This window comes from Heptranchias perlo, chromosome 13, assembly GCF_035084215.1.
Source record: "Heptranchias perlo isolate sHepPer1 chromosome 13, sHepPer1.hap1, whole genome shotgun sequence".
Lineage (NCBI taxonomy): Eukaryota > Metazoa > Chordata > Chondrichthyes > Hexanchiformes > Hexanchidae > Heptranchias > Heptranchias perlo.
This window is the reverse complement of record NC_090337.1, coordinates 23,391,072-23,409,622: the sequence shown is the minus strand read 5'-3', so window position 1 is coordinate 23,409,622 and position 18,551 is coordinate 23,391,072. Positions and strand designations below refer to the sequence as shown.

The 18,551-nt window shown below is 42.7% G+C and overlaps 1 protein-coding gene across 2 annotated transcripts in view; it reads right to left on the bottom strand.

Moving 5' to 3' along the window:
- LOC137331389 (transferrin receptor protein 1-like) overlaps positions 1-5,002 on the bottom strand; it is a 43,646-nt gene extending 38,644 nt beyond the window's left edge. For both annotated transcript variants that reach the window (XR_010965448.1, XM_067995156.1), the window contains exon 1: positions 4,944-5,002. Coding sequence is in view for 1 of the 2 variants with exons in the window: in XM_067995156.1 (XP_067851257.1) it covers positions 4,944-4,946 (3 nt within the window). In the remaining variant the exon portion in view is untranslated. The remainder of the gene's footprint in view (positions 1-4,943) is intronic.
- Between the last annotated feature and the right edge of the window lie 13,549 nt (positions 5,003-18,551).

Genomic DNA, 18,551 nt, shown 5'->3' with positions numbered 1-18,551 from the left:
GCAGGTGAATGGTGAGCACAATAATCTTTTGTCAAGCTATGACCAAAGTTATGTAGGAAATAAAGGTTTTCCATGTGATGCCACAAACCATCTGCTTCCATGTCAAAATATAATACAAAGTGTTTGAGTAGTGTATTAACATATCGTCACCTTCGTCAGTCATACTAAAGTGGCAAATAGCAGTTTTTTCCACTTTTAAGCATTAGGAAAATATTTGAGGACTAAAGAACTTAAACAAGACAGAAAGACTTGCATTTATACAGCTTTATCTGACCTTACAGAAATGACCCAAAGTGCTTCACATACAGTGAATATTTGAAGTGCAGTGACCTATGCAGGCAAATACAGCAGCTAAGTTGCACACCTTCTAGAAACAGCAAATGGATGAATGAACAGTTAATCTGGTATTGCTGGCTGAGGGAAGAATGTTGGCCAGCACACCAGAACTCTATTCCTCCTTGAGGATTGTCACCTAAACCACATGAACAGGCAGGCTAGATTTCAGTTTAACATCTCACCCAAAGGATGACACCCCCAACTGTACAGCAAGGGTCTGCCAGCCCTGCACCACAGCTGAGAGTCTGTAATTGAGGCTTCGATACAACCTTCTCATTTAGGGATGAATGCTAACATTACATGACATTAAATACATGCACTGGTATCTTCAGAGCTGACTTTTCAGAGTCCCTGTGTTGAGCAACCTTAAGTTGGAAGCCTCAAAATCCAAGCAGGTACAGCATCAAGACATTTTTTGAAATGGGGTACACATTGGAACAGCCGGAGACAAAGCCCCCCACCAGAGCCAGAGCCCTATGCCCAGAGATCAAAGACTAATCAGCTTTAGCATTAATCAGCTAGAACACACTGAATTAGAGCGATTTTAAGATAATTTACCAACCCCACTTCCTTCGGAGAATTTATCTGTCCAGTTGGCACTAACAACGTTCTACACATCTGTTTCTCAGAATGGAAATAAGAACATAAAAAATAGGCGCAGCAGTAGGCTGTATGACCCCTCGAGCCTGCTCCACCATTCATGGCTGATCATCTACCTCAACTCCATTTTATTGCTCTATCCCCATATCCAAAAATTTAATTGATCTTAGTCTTGAATATACTCAACAACTGAGCATCCACAGCCCTCTGGGGTAGAGAATTCCAAAGATTCACAACCCACTGAGTGAAGAAATTTTTCCTCATCTCGGTCCGAAATAGTTTTCTTATTGGGGTGGGGGGGGGGGGTTTAATGGAATAAATGGAGTGCTCATGCCTAAAAGAATTTAACAATCCATAGATAGGTGGATAACAAACTCCATATCCCTATTAAGTAAATGAAAATATTTATCTCCCTCCAGGTACAAATCCCAGCTGAAAAAGTGCATAAGCTACTTATATCGATATATGTGGTCACCGTAGGTAATTGAAATTAAAACGGTAAGATAGTAAACTCTTGAGCGTCTACAAGACGCCACTCCGTGCACTGCAGCTTAAATCACCACCTACCCCTGTTCTCATGCCAATCTGAAATAAAAACGCACATGCTCTGAAAACCCCGCTCTGTGGTGTCGTTTAAGAGGTATTCAAATAATTGAAACTGAAGCCCCTCGTCCTTACCCAGAATCGGGCTTCCAGAGGGAAATGCTTTAAGCAGATTTTAGCTTAAAAAAAAACCGACAACTTTAAACATAATTTCTGTAAACCCACGTTTCCATTACCACCGAATGAATTGAAACTATACATTGTGCGCGTGTTTAATTCAAAGTACGGAGAGAAAGTATTCCATTTCAATAAATCAACACAGCTCAAAACGCTGCGTAAAATCTATTCATGAAATCTTTGAATTTATCACACAGCACATTCCACTTACCTAGTGAAAAATGCAATTTAGAAAAAAATGCTTCCTTCTACGGCACATGGACCAAGACAAAAACTGCTACCCCGGGAAGTAAATCGCATGACCTCGAATTAAGAAATAAGGCGTTTCCCTAATAGGAAATGCTCAGCCTCATTGGATGCAGTGCAAGATTTTCTCTAGTATTAAAGTAGGAGACACCCCCCCGCCCCCGCCAAAAATGATTACCATCTCGAAAATTGTAACTTCGGAGGAGGAGCGCGCAAAAAGAAGCAAACTGGTCTTCTACCAATCATGTATGAATGTAACCAGGTTATGGCCTGAATGTGAATTTTTCATATTAAAATCAACTAAACGTATACATTTCAAAAACATCTCTACCACTTGGAATATGATAAATCTGGCTTTAGCAATGGCTCACGGTTCCTAAGTGACTCATTTTAGTAGATTCACAAATAGATGGCAAATTAAATTTAACAGAAATGTGATTATACATTTTGGGAGGAAGTACAAGGAGAGGTCATATATACTAAATGGTAAAACTTTAAAAGGATTAGAAGAGCAGAGACAGTTAGGGGTTCAGATAAGCAGATCTTAATGGAAGGAGAAGTTGATAAAGCTACTCAAATGTACAAGATCATGGGTTTTATAAACAGAGGCAGAGTACAAAAGTAAAGAGGCAATGCTAAACCTATACATACACTGATTAGGCGGCAGTTAGAATATGGTATCCAGCTTTGGGCACCTGCTTTCAAAAGGTTGTCAAGGCCATGGACAGGGTGCAGAAGAAATTCACTAAGATTATAACTGGATAAGCAGCATAGTTTGTTGCATTTAGTGTAACAATTACCATCTGCTACAAGTGAAAAACCAAGGGTACAGCACTGGAACGCCCCAACAGGCGTGAGTAGTCCCTTCTGCTGGGAAAGTCAATACCTTTGTGTAGTTATCAATGGGTATAAAAGCCAACACTTTTAGCTTTAAGTCTTCACTTGTATGTACCAGCACAGCATCAACCTTTCGGACTGGAGACAGGAAAATCCTCACGTAGTTGTGTGAACCTGGCTAAAATCAGGGAGGCTCAAAACATAAGCGAAGAAATGGAGCTCGTCATCATGAAGTTCAGAAACTGAACTTTTGGCTTCAGCGCCACAGAGAACAAAGCCATGGCAGCTCATTTTAAGTTTTGATGTCTGTCGATGAAAACACTATAATCTAGCTTAAATCACAAGAAAACTTTGGCTACAGGTATTTACTGAACATCATCTAGAGGCAAGATTGGACCATTTGATCACAAGTGACCATAGGGATATCTGATTGGATTACTGGACAAATGCCACATCTAGTTGGAACAGAGCTATAAAACAGCAAAAAAGGCCACAGATCTAATCTGAGCTTTTCAGTTGGTCAAGCAACTCTCACACCCTCTTCTTCCTCCAAGCTAGGGAAACAGATTCTCATTCCTGGGCACAATCCCAATAATAATGCCAGCTGTAAACAGAAACTATTAATTCTATCTGACAGTTGCTATATTAGAGCAAGTGCTCAACTGCCTCACTTGACTAGCATTTGCATTTGCTGCACACATTCTCAGGAACCACCTAGTCTCCGAAGTCAGTCTACATTCATTTCTGATATGTATGGTACCAGAGAATACTCCCATTACTGCATCTTGATAAGCAGGAGCTGGGGGCAATTTATCACAGGTCAATGTTTTAAAACCTGTTCCATAATGCACACAAAGCATTTAGAATAAAGAATGTTTCTTTTAAAACATTTCATATCTTTTTCTTTGGCATCAGCCTTGGCTTAGTGGCAGCTCTCCTCTGACTCAGAACGTTGTGGATTCAAGACCCACTCCAGAGACTTGAGCACATAATCTAGGTCGACAGAGGTACAGTCTTTCAGAGGAGACATTAAACCACAGCCCCATCTGTCCTATTACGTGGATGTAAAAGATCCCATAGCACGATTTGAAGAGCAAGGGCTGTGTCCTGGCCACCCAACAAAACAGGTTATCTAGTTATTTTATCTTATTGCTGTTTGTGGGACCTTACTGCATGCAAATCGCTGTTTGTGGGATCTTGTCATGTGCAAATTGGCTGTGAACCACTTTAGGGGCAGCCTGTGGTTGTGAAAGGTGGAAATACAACCTCTTTCTTTTATATTCCCTTAACACTCCTTACATTATTTCTAATCATGCTCTTATGGAGCTACATAGAGAATCAACTGCATAGAACATGTTCAATGCGGAGAAAATAAATGATAAAATTCAAATTACATCAGAAAAATCAAATCTCCTAAAATTGGCTTCAATAAAGCTGTGGGAGTCAGTAAAACTGCAGGTGATGGGAGTTATTTTATGCTAATCTGATGTAACGCGCACCTTCCTTCAACCGTAACTCAAATAAAATCATATGAAATATACACAATTTCCAACCAATTGGCAAAATTTTAACACTGTAGAAAGCCTTGCACTAGAAGGAACGCTGCTCCAGTTATAATTACCAGTGAAATCCAGCTCATGATTTCTGAGCAACCGGTTTTACGGATCAGCATGCACCATGCTGTCTCCTTCAAATGCGCTGTTGTTCGTCCTTTACCCAACATCAGATAAAAAATATACAACAAACTGGCTTTACAAAAAAAAAAGTTTTAAACCGAAGGCCAATTTCTTCACTATCACTTGAAGCAAGCGGTTAGAACGATCAGGAAGAATTTTGGCATCAGAATTAACGACCAAAAAAAAATAATCTTACAAGTTTAACAGAGGGGATTTGAGACGGCCGTTTGAAGATTTTAAATATCACTAACTGCTGGCGTGTGCTTCCAGTTCCAACATGGCTCTCACTGACAAATATCATCCTACCTCTTTCCTCACGCCATTCCGGCGCCCTGCGGTTAGCCCGCGTTACCCAGGGCCTGACAACCCGCCTCCCGCCATTAACCCGGGGATGGCCCGCGCTCTAACTACAGACAACTGACATCCGTCAGCCGGCGCCCTGCACGTCTCCATCGCAGAACACAGACCCCCTCCGCCAGCCGGAGCAATGACCCAGCGCCCGTTCGATCCTCGCAGCCCGCTCCTTACCATCCGCCAGGCCCCCCGACCTTTCCGAGTGAGCGTCCTTCAACAGCTCAACACAGCTCCGACCGACTCCGCCTCCCGCCAGGTCACTTCCGGAGCCAGATCTCCCACCATTGACCTTTTTTTTTATCAGCAAGTTGATGTATTGCAACATTTTGGCATCAGGTTGGGTCACCTTGACACCCCACTTGGATCTAGGAACAGGAGTCGGCCATTTAGCTCCTCCAGCCAGTTCTGCCATTCAATGAGATCATGGCTGATCTGTGACCTAACTCCATATACCCACCTTAGCCCCATATCCTCTAATACCTTTGGCCATCAAAAATCTATCAATCTCAGATTTAAAATTAACAATTGAGCCAGCATCAACTGACGTTTGCAGACGAGTGTTCCAAATTTCTACCACCCTTTGCGTGTAGAAGTGTTTCCTAACTTCACTCCTGAAAGTCCTGGCTCTAATGTTTAGGCTATGCCCCCTCATCCTAGACTCCCCAACCAGCGGAAATAGTTCCTCTCTATCCTATCAGCTCCCCTTAATGTCTTGAAAACTTTGATCAAATCATAGAAAACATAGAAAATAGGAGCAAGAGTAGGCCATTCGGTCCTTCGGGCCTGCTCCGCCATTCAAAATGATCATGTCTGATCGTCTAACTCGGTACCCTGTTCCTGCTTTTTCCCCATATCCCTTGATTCCTTTAGTATTAAGAAATATATATATCTCCTTCTTGAATATATTTAATGACTTGGCCTCCACTTCCTTCTGTGGTGGAGAATTCCACAGGTTCACCACCCTCTGAGTGAAGAAATTTCTCCTCATCTCGGTTCTAAATGGCATACTCCATATCCTGAGACTGTGACTCCTGGTTCTGAGCTCCCCAGCCATTGGGAACATCCTCCCTGCATCTAGTCTGTCTAGTCCTGTTAGAATTTTATATGGTTTGATGAGATCACCTCTCATTCTTCTAAACTGTAGTGAATATAGGCCTAGTTGACCCAATCTCTCCTCATATGTCAGTCCTGCCATCCCAGGAATCAGTCTGGTAAACCTTCATTGCACTCCCTCCATGGCAAGGACATCCTTCCTCAGATAAGGAGACCAAAACTGCACACAACACTCCAGATGTGGTCTCACCAAGGCCCTGTAAATCTGCAGTAAGACATCCCTGCTCCTGTACTCAAATCCTCTTGCAATGAAGGCCAACATACCATTCGCCTTTCTAACTGCTTGCTGCACCTGAATGCTCGCTTTCAGCGACTGGTGTACAAGGACACCCAGGTCTCGTTGCACCTCCCCTTTTCCCAATCTATCACCATTCAAATCTGCCTTTCTGTTTTTACAACCAAAGTGGATAACCTCACATTTATCCACATTATACTGCATCTGCCATGTTCTTGCCCATTCACCCAACTTGTCGAAATCATATTGGAGCCTCGTTGCACCCTCCTCACAGCTCACATTTCACCCCAGCTTAGTGTCGTCTGCAAACTTGGAAATGTTACATTTAGTTCCCTCATCCAAATCATTGATATATATTGTGAATAGCTGGGGCCCAAGCACTGATCCCTGCGGTACCCCACTAGTCACTGCCTGCCACCCGGGAAAAGACCCATTTATTCCTACTCTCTGTTTCCTGTCTGTCAACCAATTCTCAATCCATGGAAGTATATTCCTCCCAATCCCACGTGCTTTAATTTTGCACACTAACCTCTTGTGTGGGACCTTATCAAAAGCCTTCTGAAAATCCAAGTACACCACATCCACTGGTTCTCCCCTATCTATTCTACTAGTTATATTCTCAAAAAACTCCAGTAGATTTGTTAAGCATGATTTCCCTTTCATAAATCCATGCTGGCTTTGTCCAATCCCGTTAATGCCTTCCAAGTGTTCTGTTATCACATCTTTTATAATAGACTCCAGCATTTTCCCACTACTGATGTTAGGCTAACTGGTCTGTAATTCCCTGTTTTTTCTCTCCCTCCTTTTTTAAATAGTGGGGTTACATTTGCCACCCTCCAATCTGTAGGAACTGTTCCAGAGTCTATAGAATTTTGGAAGATGATCACCAATGCGTCCACTATTTCCAGGGCCACTTCCTTTAGTACTCTGGGATGTAGATTATCAGGCTCTGGGGATTTGTCAGCCTTTAGCCCCATTAATTTCCCTTGCACTATTTTTTTTTACTTATACTGGTTTCCTTCAGTTCCTCCCTCTCACTAGACCCTTGGTTCCCTAACATTTCTGAGAGGTTATTTGTGTCCTCCTTTGTGAAGACAGAACCAAAGTATGTGTTTAATTGTTCTGCCATTTCTTTGTTCCCCATTATAATTTCCCCCATTTCTGACTGTAAGGGACCTACATTTGTCTTCACTAATCTTTTTCTCTTGACATATTTATAGAAGCTTTTACAGTCAGTTTTTATGTTCCCTGCTAGTTTACTCTCATACTCTATTTTTCCCCTCTTAATCAATCTCTTTGTCCTCCTTTGCTGAATTCTAAACTTTTCCCAATCCTCAGGCTTGCTGCTTTTTCTGGCAATTTTATATGTCTCCTCTTTGGATCTAACACTATCCCTAATTTCTTTTGTAAGCCATGGTTGAGCCACCTTTCCTGTTTTAATTTTGCGCCAGACAGGAATGAATAATTGTTGTAATTCCTGCACACGTTCTTTAAATATTAGCCATTGCCTATCCACCGTCATACCTTTTATAAAGTTCCCCAATCTATCATAGCCAACTCGCACCTCATACTTTCGTAATTTCCTTTATTTAGATTCAGGACCCTAGTTTCGGATTCAACTACTTCACTCTCAATCGTAATGAGGAATTCTTTCATATTATGGTCACTCTTCCCTAAGGGACCCCGCACAACAAAATTGTTAATTAATCCTTTCTCATTGCACAATACCCAGTCTAGGATCGCCTGTTCTCTAGTTGTTTCCTCAACGTATTGGTCTAGAAAACCACACTCCAGGAATTCCTCCCCCACAGTATTATTGCTAATTTGGTTTGACCAATCTATATGTATATTAAAGTCACCCATGATTATAGTTGTATCCTACTTGCATGTGTCTCTAATTTCCTGTTTAATGCCGTCCCCTACATCTCCACTACTGTTTGGGGGCCTATAGACAACCCCCACCAACGTTTTCTGCCCCTTGGTGTTTCTTAGCTCCACCCATACAGATTCCACATAGTGATTTTCCGAGCCAATATCGTTCCTCACTATTGCATTGATTTCCTCCTTTACTAACAATGCTACCCCACCTCCTTTCCCCTTTTGCCTGTCCTTCCTAAATATTGAATACCCCTGGAAGTTCAGTTCCCATCCTTGGTCACCCTGCAGCCATGTCTCCGTAATCACAACTATATCATAACCGTTAATATCTATCTGCGCTGTTAATTCATCTAGCTTATTGCGAATTGCTAAATCACCTCTCAATCTTCTAAATTCCAGGGAATACAACCCTAGATTGTGTAATCTCTCCTCGTAATTGAACTCTTGGAGTCCAGGTATCATTCTAGTAAAACTACACTGCACTCCCTCCAAGGCCAACATATCCTTCCTATGGTGCGGTGCCCAGGTCTGAACACAGTACTCCAGGTGTGGTTTAACCAGGTCTTTGTATAGCTGTAGCATAACTTCTACCCCCTTGTATTCTAGTCCTCTAGATATAAAGGCCAGCATTCCATTAGCCTTTTTCATTATTTTCTGTACCTGTCCATGACATTTTAATGATCTATGTACATGGACCCCTAAATCTCTTTGGGCCTCCACTGTTTTGAGCTTTTCACCATTTAGAAAGTACTCTGATCTATTCTTTTTAGTCCAAAGTGGATGACTTCACACTTGCCTACACTGAAATTCATTTGCCACAGTTTTGCCCACTCACTTAATCTATTACTATCTCTCTGTAATTTTATGCTTCCATCTACACTGCTTACAATGCTGCCTATCATTGTGTCATCGGCAAACTTGGATATGTGGCTGTCTATCCCCCCATCTAAGTCGTTAATAAATACAGTGAATAGTTGAGGTCCCAACACAGATCCCTGTGGGACACCACTAGTCACATCCTGCCTATTTGAGTACCAGCCCATTATCCCTACTCTCTGTCTCCTGCTGCTCAGCCAATTTCCTAACCAGGCCAATAATTTGCCCTCAATTCCATGAGCTTCGACTTTAGCTAACAGTCTCTTATGAAGGACTTTATCGAATGCCTTCTGGAAGTCCATATAAACAACATTCATAGACATTCTCCTGAATCATATATTCTCTCCACCCCTGGGGGTGGATGAGAAGGGGGAATCAACTGATCTGACTCTCCTTTGGTGGGGCTGTAGGGCATGGGAATCTTTTGATTTATTGTCTCGCCTCAACCCTATTTGTGTGCATCTGTTATTTTTTCCTCCCCTTGGTAGGGATGTTTTTATTGCAGTTGTCATTAATTTTCTTTGTGATAATGTTTGAGTTCTCTCCATCTTATTTGGTAGCTGCTCTGTTTCTTTTCTGTCAGGTCCTTCCTTTTGAGGAAAGGTATTGATGGTTGTCAGTGCAAGCACACATTGTAAGGAGCAGGTAGTGCAGTATATTGGAACACTAATTTGATGATTGGTCTACTGGCAAAATAAAGACTAGATGGTGCAGCAATTACTTTTGAATTTCAAACCTGGAGTTTGAATGATATTACTAGTGTTAGCTTGGCTAAGTGGGAGCACTCTCACCTCTGCGTCAGAAGGTCGTGGATTTGAGCACGTAATCTACGCTAACACTTCAGTGCAATACTAAGAGAATCTGCTTTATCAGAGGTGCCATCTTTCAGATTAGATGTTAAATCAAGGCCTTTTCTACCTGTTCAGGTTGATATAAAAGATCTCATGGCATTATTAGGAGGAGAAAAAGGGAATTATTCCTGTGTCCTGGCCATCATTCATCCCTCAAAAAAACACATCAAAACAGATTAACTGGTTATTTGTTCATAGGATCTTGCTGTGCTCAATTTGGCGCTGCATTTGCCCATATAACAACAGTAACTACACTTCAGAAGTATTAGCTGTGAAGCACTTTAGGTTATCTTAAGAATTTGAAAGGTGGTATATAAATACAAGTTCTTTCTATTTCTTCCAATTTATTATTTTCCATATGCAAATACTAGGTAAATATGGCATTGAGGGCAGTGCTATAATTAAGGGGGGTACAAGATTGTAATAGGGTTTACTGTATTATTAACCCCTTGAAAGATGGGTTGTTCTGGAAAATTTGCAGTACAGGATATATACCCATTTTTTGGAACACAGGATGGAGATGCATTGTGACATTTGCATTTGTTTGTAGACTTGTTGGCAAGACAAGTTGAGAAGGCTGTTAAAAAGCATATGGGATCCTGGGCTTTATTAATAGAGGCATAGAGTACAAAAGCAAGGAAGTTATGCTAAATCTTTATAAAACACTGGTTAGGCCGCACTGGAGTATTGTGTTCAATTCTGGGCTCCACACTTTAGGAAGAATGTCAAGGCCTTAGAGAGGGTGCAGAAGAGATTTACTAGAATGGTGCCAGGGAAAATGGACTTTAGTTATGTGGAGAGACTGGAGAAGCTGGGGTTGTTCTCCTTAGAACAGAGAAGGTTAGGGAGAGATTTGATAGAGGTGTTCAAAATCATGAATGGTCTTGATAGAGTAAATAAGGAGAAACTGTTTCCAGTGGCAGAAGGGCCGGTAACCATAGGACACAGATTTAAGGTGATCGGCAAAAGAGCCAGAGGCAACATGAGGAAACATTGTTTTACACAGCGAGTTGTTATGATCTAGAATGTACTGCCTGAAAGGGTGGTGGAATTAGATTCAATAGTAACTTTCAAAAGGGAATTAGATAAATACTTGAAGGGAAAAAAATTACAGGGCTATGGAGAAAGAGCAGGGGAATGGAAAGCTCTTTCAAAGAGCCAGCACATGCATGATGGGCCAAATGGCCTCCTCCTGTGCTGTACCTACAATGATACTATGATACATCATCTGTGACAGCCACACAAACGTTAATAGTATATTTTGTTCACAGTGCACATGAGAGATACTTGATTTTTCTTGTGGAATCAATATAATTTCTCCTTAGTGTGGTATTCTATGGACCAAATAGAAAAATAGAACAACAGAAGAATAAATGTAATTCAATTGGATTTATAAGAAAAGCATAACAGAATTCTCAGAAGTAAAAGACCAAAGCAGGAAGGTCAGAATCAATTTACAGCACCATTGAATTTAATGGAGTCATTGAGCATTATTGCAACTTCATATCGATGTTATATCCAGACATTTTCAAAAGCATTGCAAAATATTCAGTTAATTTAAATTTGTTTTATGAATTAAATTCAATAAAATCTGCCTAATGTCCTTAAATCCATTTGTACTTTAACTCCAATTTCTTTTTAAACGTTTGCCTCAGATTATTCAGATACAAAAGTGCAGAAAAGCGAATAGGAACATCAAAGACATTTGTTACAAACCAGAAACTCAAATGTGTTCATGGGACCCAAAGGAAGCCCTTTCTGGTAATGTGAGGGGGGGGTAGGTGGGGGTGGATGGAGGAGAGGGAGTAAATATCCCAGTTAGGTTAAACATATTTCATTTTTTTTTATTCGTTCATGGGATGTGGGCGTCGCTGGCAAAAGGCCAGCATTTATTGCCCATCCCTAATTGCCCTTGAGAAGGTGGCGGTGAGCCGTTTTCTTGAACCGCTGCAGTCCGTGTGGTGAAGGTTCTCCCACAGTGCTGTTAGGTAGGGAGTTCCAGGATTTTGACCCAGCGACAATGAAGAAATGGTGATATATTTCCAAGTCGGGGTGGTGTGTGATATGGAGGGGAACGTGCAGGTGGTGTCGTTCCCTTGTGCCTGCTGCCCTTGTCCTTCTAGGTGGTAGAGGTCGTGGGTTTGGGAGGTGCCGTCGAAGAAGCCTTGGCAAGTTGCTGCATTGCATCCTGTGGATGGTACACACTGCAGCCACGGTGCGCTGGTGGTGCAGAGAGTGAATATTTAGGACGGTGGATGGGGTGCCAATCAAGCGGGCTGCTTTGTCCTGGATAGTGTCGAGCTTCTTGAGTGTTGTTGGAGCTGCACTTATCCAGGCAAGTGGAGAGTATTCCATCACACTCCTGACTTGTGCCTTGTAGATGGTGGAAAGGCTTTGGGGAGTCAGGAGGTGAGTCACTCGCCGCAGAATACCCAGCCTCTGACCTGCTCTTGTAGCCACAGTATTTATGTAGCTGGTCCAGTTAAGTTTCTGGTCAATGGTGACTCCCAGGATGTTGATGGTGGGCGATTCGGTAATGCCGTTGAATGTCAAGGGGAGGTGGTTAGATTCTCTCTTGTTGGAGATGGTCATTGCCTGGCACCTGTCTGGTGCGAATGTTACTTGCCACTTATCAGCTCAAGCCTGGATGTTGTCCAGGTCTTGCTGCATGCGGGCTCGGACTGCTTCATTATCTGAGGGGTTGCGAATAGAACTGAACACTGTGCAATCATCAGTGAACATCCCCATTTCTGACCTTATGATGGAGGGAAGGTCATTGACGAAGCAGCTGAAGATGGTTGGGCCTAGGACACTGCCTTGAGGAACTCCTGCAGCAATGTCCTGGGGCTGAGATGATTGGCCTCCAACAACCACTACTATCTTCCTTTGTGCTAGGAGAGCCACTGGAGAGTTTTCCTCCTGATTCCCATTGACTTCAATTTTACTAGGGCTCCTTGGTGCCACACTCAGTCAAATGCTGCCTTGATGTCAAGGGCAGTTACTCTCACCTCACCTCTGGAATTCAGCTCTTTTGTTCATGTTTGGACCAAGGCTGTAATGAGGTCTGGAGCCGGGTGGTCCTGGCGGAACCCAAACTGAGCATCGATGAGCAGGTTATTGGTGAGTAAGTGCCGCTAGATAACACTGTCGATGACACCTTCCATCATTTTGCTGATGATTGAGAGTAGACTGATGGGGTGGTAATTGGCCGGATTGGATTTGTCCTGCTTTTTGTGGACAGGACATACCTGGGCAATTTTCCACATTGTTGGGTAGATGCCAGTGTTGTAGCTGTACTGGAACAGTTTGGCTAGAGGTGCAGCTAGTTCTGGAGCACTTGTCTTCAGCCCTACAGCCGGGACGTTGTCGGGGCCCGTAGCCTTTGCTGTATCCAGTGCACTCAGCCGTTTCTTGATATCACGTGTAGGGAATCGAATTGGCTGAAGACTGGCTTCTGTGATGGTAGGGATATTGGGAGGAGGCTGAGATGGATCATCTACTCGGCACTTCTGGCTGAAGATAGTTGTAAACGCTTCAACCTTGTCGTTTGCACTCACATGCTGGACTCTGCCATCATTGAGCATGGGGATGTTTGCAGAGCCTCCTCCTCCCATTAGTTGTTTAATTGTCCACCACCATTCACGACTGGATGTGGCAGGACTGCAGAGCTTTGATCTGATCCGTTGGTTGTGGAATCGCTTGGCTCTGTCTATAGCATGTTGCTTCCGCTGTTTAGCATGCATGTAGCCCTGTGTTGTAGCTTCACCAGGTTGGCACCTCCTGGCATGCTCTTCTACACTCTTTACTGAACCAGGGTTCATCCCCTGGCTTGTTGGTAATGGTAGAGTGAGGAATATGCCGGGCCATGAGGTTATAATGTTTAATGGAAAATGTTTTAATAGAAACTGTTTAATAGAAAATAGTCCTTTGCTGAATTGAAAGATTCCGCCAACACTTATTTGGTAGATGAAAGGGTGGGATCAGGATAAAGCATAACCGCTTAGTTGCTTATCAACAGCAGCTACCACTGGTTTTGGAATTTGGCCACAATGACTAAGCACATATTAATCTGTAAAGGCTGCTGTGATATTCTGCTTTTCTTTGTAAAAGGTGGTGTAAGTAGGCTCCAAGAATTCTACATCCATTGGAGGAGAAATGTTTATCCCTGCTCACAGGCTCACACATCATCGCTTATCGTAGTGCCACAGTCAGATCAACTGAAAGTCATACCCACTGAACAGGGCCATGGTAGATTTTAAAGTTGAACAAACTTTTATTCCTCCCAAGCTAAAAGCTAAAATCCATGAAACTATTCAGTTGAGTTTCAGTGATGGCTCAATTGGTAAAGACAACGTGGAACTGACCCAGATAGAAGGTTCCAGGTTTGATCCCCATTCTGGGCTGTGTTAAATGATCTTAACTGGGTTGACAGCAGGCATACAGAAATCCACTCCTGGAGGAGGAATGAATCAAAATCAGGCAGTGTTCTCTCCTCATTCAGTGACTCCTATTGGATGTATGCATGGGGACATTGGTTGGGGACAAAATGGACCTTCATTATGATGCCCTCTATTGTCGAAAAGCCTGCCAATACTCATTGACTAGGTTCATTCATATTAAGTGGGAACTCAGCAAGGTACAAAACGTTGCCTGCTGCCTGTGGAGCAGTGTTTTTGCATGAATCTGTGCTTCAGGAGAGGAAAAGAGGCGTGAAGAAAGGGTGGTGGGGAAGGAATTTAAATAAACTTTTTTAGTTTAGTCTTCTATGTGGTTTAGGGGGTACAGTTATCATGCAAAAGTATTTTTATTTACAACACTACCGCTTTACCTTTGGGCCAGATGCACAACACATTGGAATAATTCACACTGAAACATGCCATTGCATTGTGAAAACATTGCACTGCTCACGTACCCTAACTTTGTGATAATAATGAGGTGCAACTGTTCCTGTTCTTCTTCCTCCCTAGCAATAACAATATTATTGTAGCCCAGACAGCTACATCATGGAACCCAGCAGAAAGGACAAGGCTTAAATACATCTTGGTGTTGCCAGTTTTCTTGCTTGAAATGAAGAAAACTAAATTGACAAAAAGTGCGATGTGAACTAATATTGAATTAGGGACAGGGACTCGATAAAATTAACATAAGTAAAGCAACAGTAAAGAAGAAAATAATAGCACTAAAGAGTGACAAATCCCCAGGACCAGATGGTTTCCATCCCAGGGTTTTAAAGGAAGTAGGTGGGAACATTGCGGATGCCCTAACTATAATCTTTCAAAGTTCTCTAGATTCAGGAACTATCCCTCTAGATTGGAAAATTGCACATGTCACTCCGCTTTTTAAGAAAGGAGAGAGAGGGAAACCAGGGAATTATAGACCAGTTAGCCTAACATCTGTTGTGGGGAAAATGCTGGAGTCCATAATTAAGGATAGGGTGACTGAACACCTCGAGAATTTTCAGTTAATCAGAGAGAGCCAGCATGGATTTGTGAAAGGTAGGTTGTGCCTGACAAACCTGATTGAATTTTTTGAAGAGGTGACTAAAGTAGTGGAACGGGGAATGTCAATGGATGTTATTTATATGGACTTCCAGAAGGCAATTGATAAGGTCCCACACAAGAGACTGTTAGCTAAGATAGAAGCCCATGGAATCGAGGGAAAAGTACGGACTTGGTTAGGAAGTTGACTGAGCGAAAGGCGTCAGAAAGTAGGGATAATGGGTAGGTACTCACTTTGGCAGGATGTGACTAGTGGAGTCCCGCAGGGATCTGTCTTGGGGCCTCAATTATTCATAATATTTATTAACGACTTAGATGAAGGCATAGAAATTCTCATATGTGCCGATGACACAAAGATTAGTGGCATTGTGAGCAGTGTAGATGAAAACATAAAATTACAAAGCGATATTGATAGATTAGGTGAATGGGCAAAACTGTGGCAAATGGAATTCAATGTAGACAAAGGTGAGGTCATCCACTTTGGATCAAAAAAGGATAGAACAGGGTACTTTCTAAATGGTAAAAAGTTAAAAACAGTGGATGTCCAAAGGGACCTAGGGGTACAGGTAACACGATAACATCAACAAGTTCCATCCCACCATCAAGCTCACCATGGACTACTCCTCAGAATCGGTTTCTTTCTTGGACACACGAATCTCCATCAAAGACGGGCACCTCAGCACCTCACTCTACCACAAGCCCACGGACAACCTCACGATGCTCCACTTTTCCAGCTTCCACCCTAACCACGTCAAAGAGGCCACCCCCTATGGACAGGCCCTGCGAATACACAGGATCTGCTCAGACGAGGAGGAACGCGATGGACACCTACAGACGCTGAAAGACACCCTCATAAGAACAGGATATGACGCTCGACTCGTCGATCGACAGTTCCAACGGGCCACAGCGAAAAATCGCATAGACCTCCTCAGAAGACTAACACGGGACGCAACCAACAGAGTACCCTTCGTCGTCCAGTACTTCCCCGGAGCGGAGAAACTACGCCATGTTCTCCGCAGCCTTCAACATGTCATCGATGACGACGAACACCTCGCTAAGGCCATCCCCACACTTCCACCACTCGCCTTCAAACAGCCACCCAACCTCAAACAGACCATCGTTCGCAGCAAATTACCCAGCTTTCAGGAGAACAGCGTCCACGACACCACACAACCCTGCCACGGCAACCTCTGCAAGACATGCTAGATCATCGACACAGATACCACCATCACACGAGAGGACACCACCCACCAGGTGCATGGTTCATACTCCTGTGACTCGGCCAACGTTGTCTACCTCATACGTTGCAGGAAAGGATGCCCCGGAGCATGGTACGTTGGCGAGACCATGCAGATGGATGAACTGCGACAACGGATGAACGGACACTGCGCAACAATTGCCAGACAGGAGGGTTCCCTCCCAGTCGGGGAACACTTCAGCAGTCAAGGACATTCAGCCACCGATCATTGGGTAAGCGTTCTCCAAGGCGGCCTTTGAGACACACGACAACGCAAAATCGTCGAGCAGAAATTGATAGCCAAGTTCCACACCCATGAGGACGGCCTCAACCGGGATCTTGGGTTCATGTCACGCTACACGTAACCCCACCAGCGAAGAAAAGTTATCTGTTTTTAATACAACGGGTCATTCTCTTTCTCTTCCTTTCGGATGTTTCTTTCTCTCTCTGTCTGTCTTTTGTTCTGGCTGTTTGTATATTCGGTGGTCCTGTAGGTAATGTCCCTCTGTCTGAACACTTTGATTGCCTTGACAACGGGCAGTTGGAAAGATTATCTGTAATCACCAGGCATTGTTCTCTGACTATAAATGCGGTAACATTCAAGGAATCCCACACTTCACCTGACGAAGGAGAAAGCCTCCGAAAGCTTGTGATTTTCAAATGAAACTGTTGGACTATAACCTGGTGTTGTAAGATTCCTTACAGGTACATAGATCATTGAAGTGTCATGAACAGGTACAGAACATAATCAATAAGGCTAATGGAATGCTGGCCTTTATATCTAGAGGACTAGAGTACAAGGGTGCAGAAGTTATGCTGCAGCTATACAAAACCCTGGTTAGACCGCGCCTGGAGTACTGTGAGCAGTTCTGGGCACCGCACCTTCGGAAGGACATATTGGCCTTGGAGGGAGTGCAACGTAGGTTTACTAGAATGATACCCGGACTTCAAGAGGAGAGATTACACAAATTGGGGTTGTATTCTCCAGAGTTTCGAAGGTTATGGGGTGATCTGATCGAAGTTTATAAGATATTAAGGGGAACAGATAGGGTGGATAGAGAGAAACTATTTCCGCTGGTTGGGGATTCTAGGAGTAGGGGGCACAGTCTAAAAATTAGAGCCAGACCTTTCAAGAGTGAGATTAGAAAACATTTCTACACACAAAGGGTGGTAGAAGTTTGGAACTCTCTTCTGCAAACGGCAATTGATACTAGCTCAATTGCTAAATTTAAATCTTAGATGGATAACTTTTTGGCAACCAAAGGTATTAAAGGATATGGGCCAAAGGCGGGTATATGGAGTTAGATGACAGATCAGCCACGATCTTATCAAATGGCAGAGCAGGCACGAGGGGCTGAATGGCCTACTCCTGTTCCTATGTTCCTATGTTCCTATAATATAATTGATGAGCCAGGAATCATCATATAATGTCTGTTAAATTCATCAAAGACTAAAAAAGAATCTGTAAATATTTAAAGCTTTGCCTCAGACTTTGTGTCTCGACCATCTCAGCAATTCAATTTTATTGATTATAATCTACTCACTGCACTTAAAGTACTGGAAGAACTAATGTGCAATAATGGGGTTATTTTTAACATTTAAAGTTTTCCCGATTGGAGAGAGCCTATGGAGAAGAGGAAAGGTGGTGTGACTCATGTACTTTTTACGTAACAGAGAAACCAATCTATTTGACTTTTTATTGAAACATGGTCGTTTATTTGGAGCAAGCCAAACAAGCAAAATGAACCTCAATATGTTAACCTCAAAAAAATGTAACTTTTGCTACTCAATGTAAAATGTACTTCAAAGTTTTACAATGATTACTGGAAATTTTATATAGTTTTCTGCATGATTCATTATTTATTAAAGGGGAGATTGTGACCCCCCCTAAGATTATTTGGCCCAATTTCTAATGGTGTAATCTGCATCAAAATTCAATGATTTGTGCACATCAATTGCTACTTCATATTTGTCATGACTGCTGCATCACTGCCTTTTTGCTTAATAGCTACAGTTCCTATTTAGTACTTCTCTGAATAAATGTACTTAATGTGAAGTACCCAAATTTTTAAAATCCTTTGACCTACTATGGCC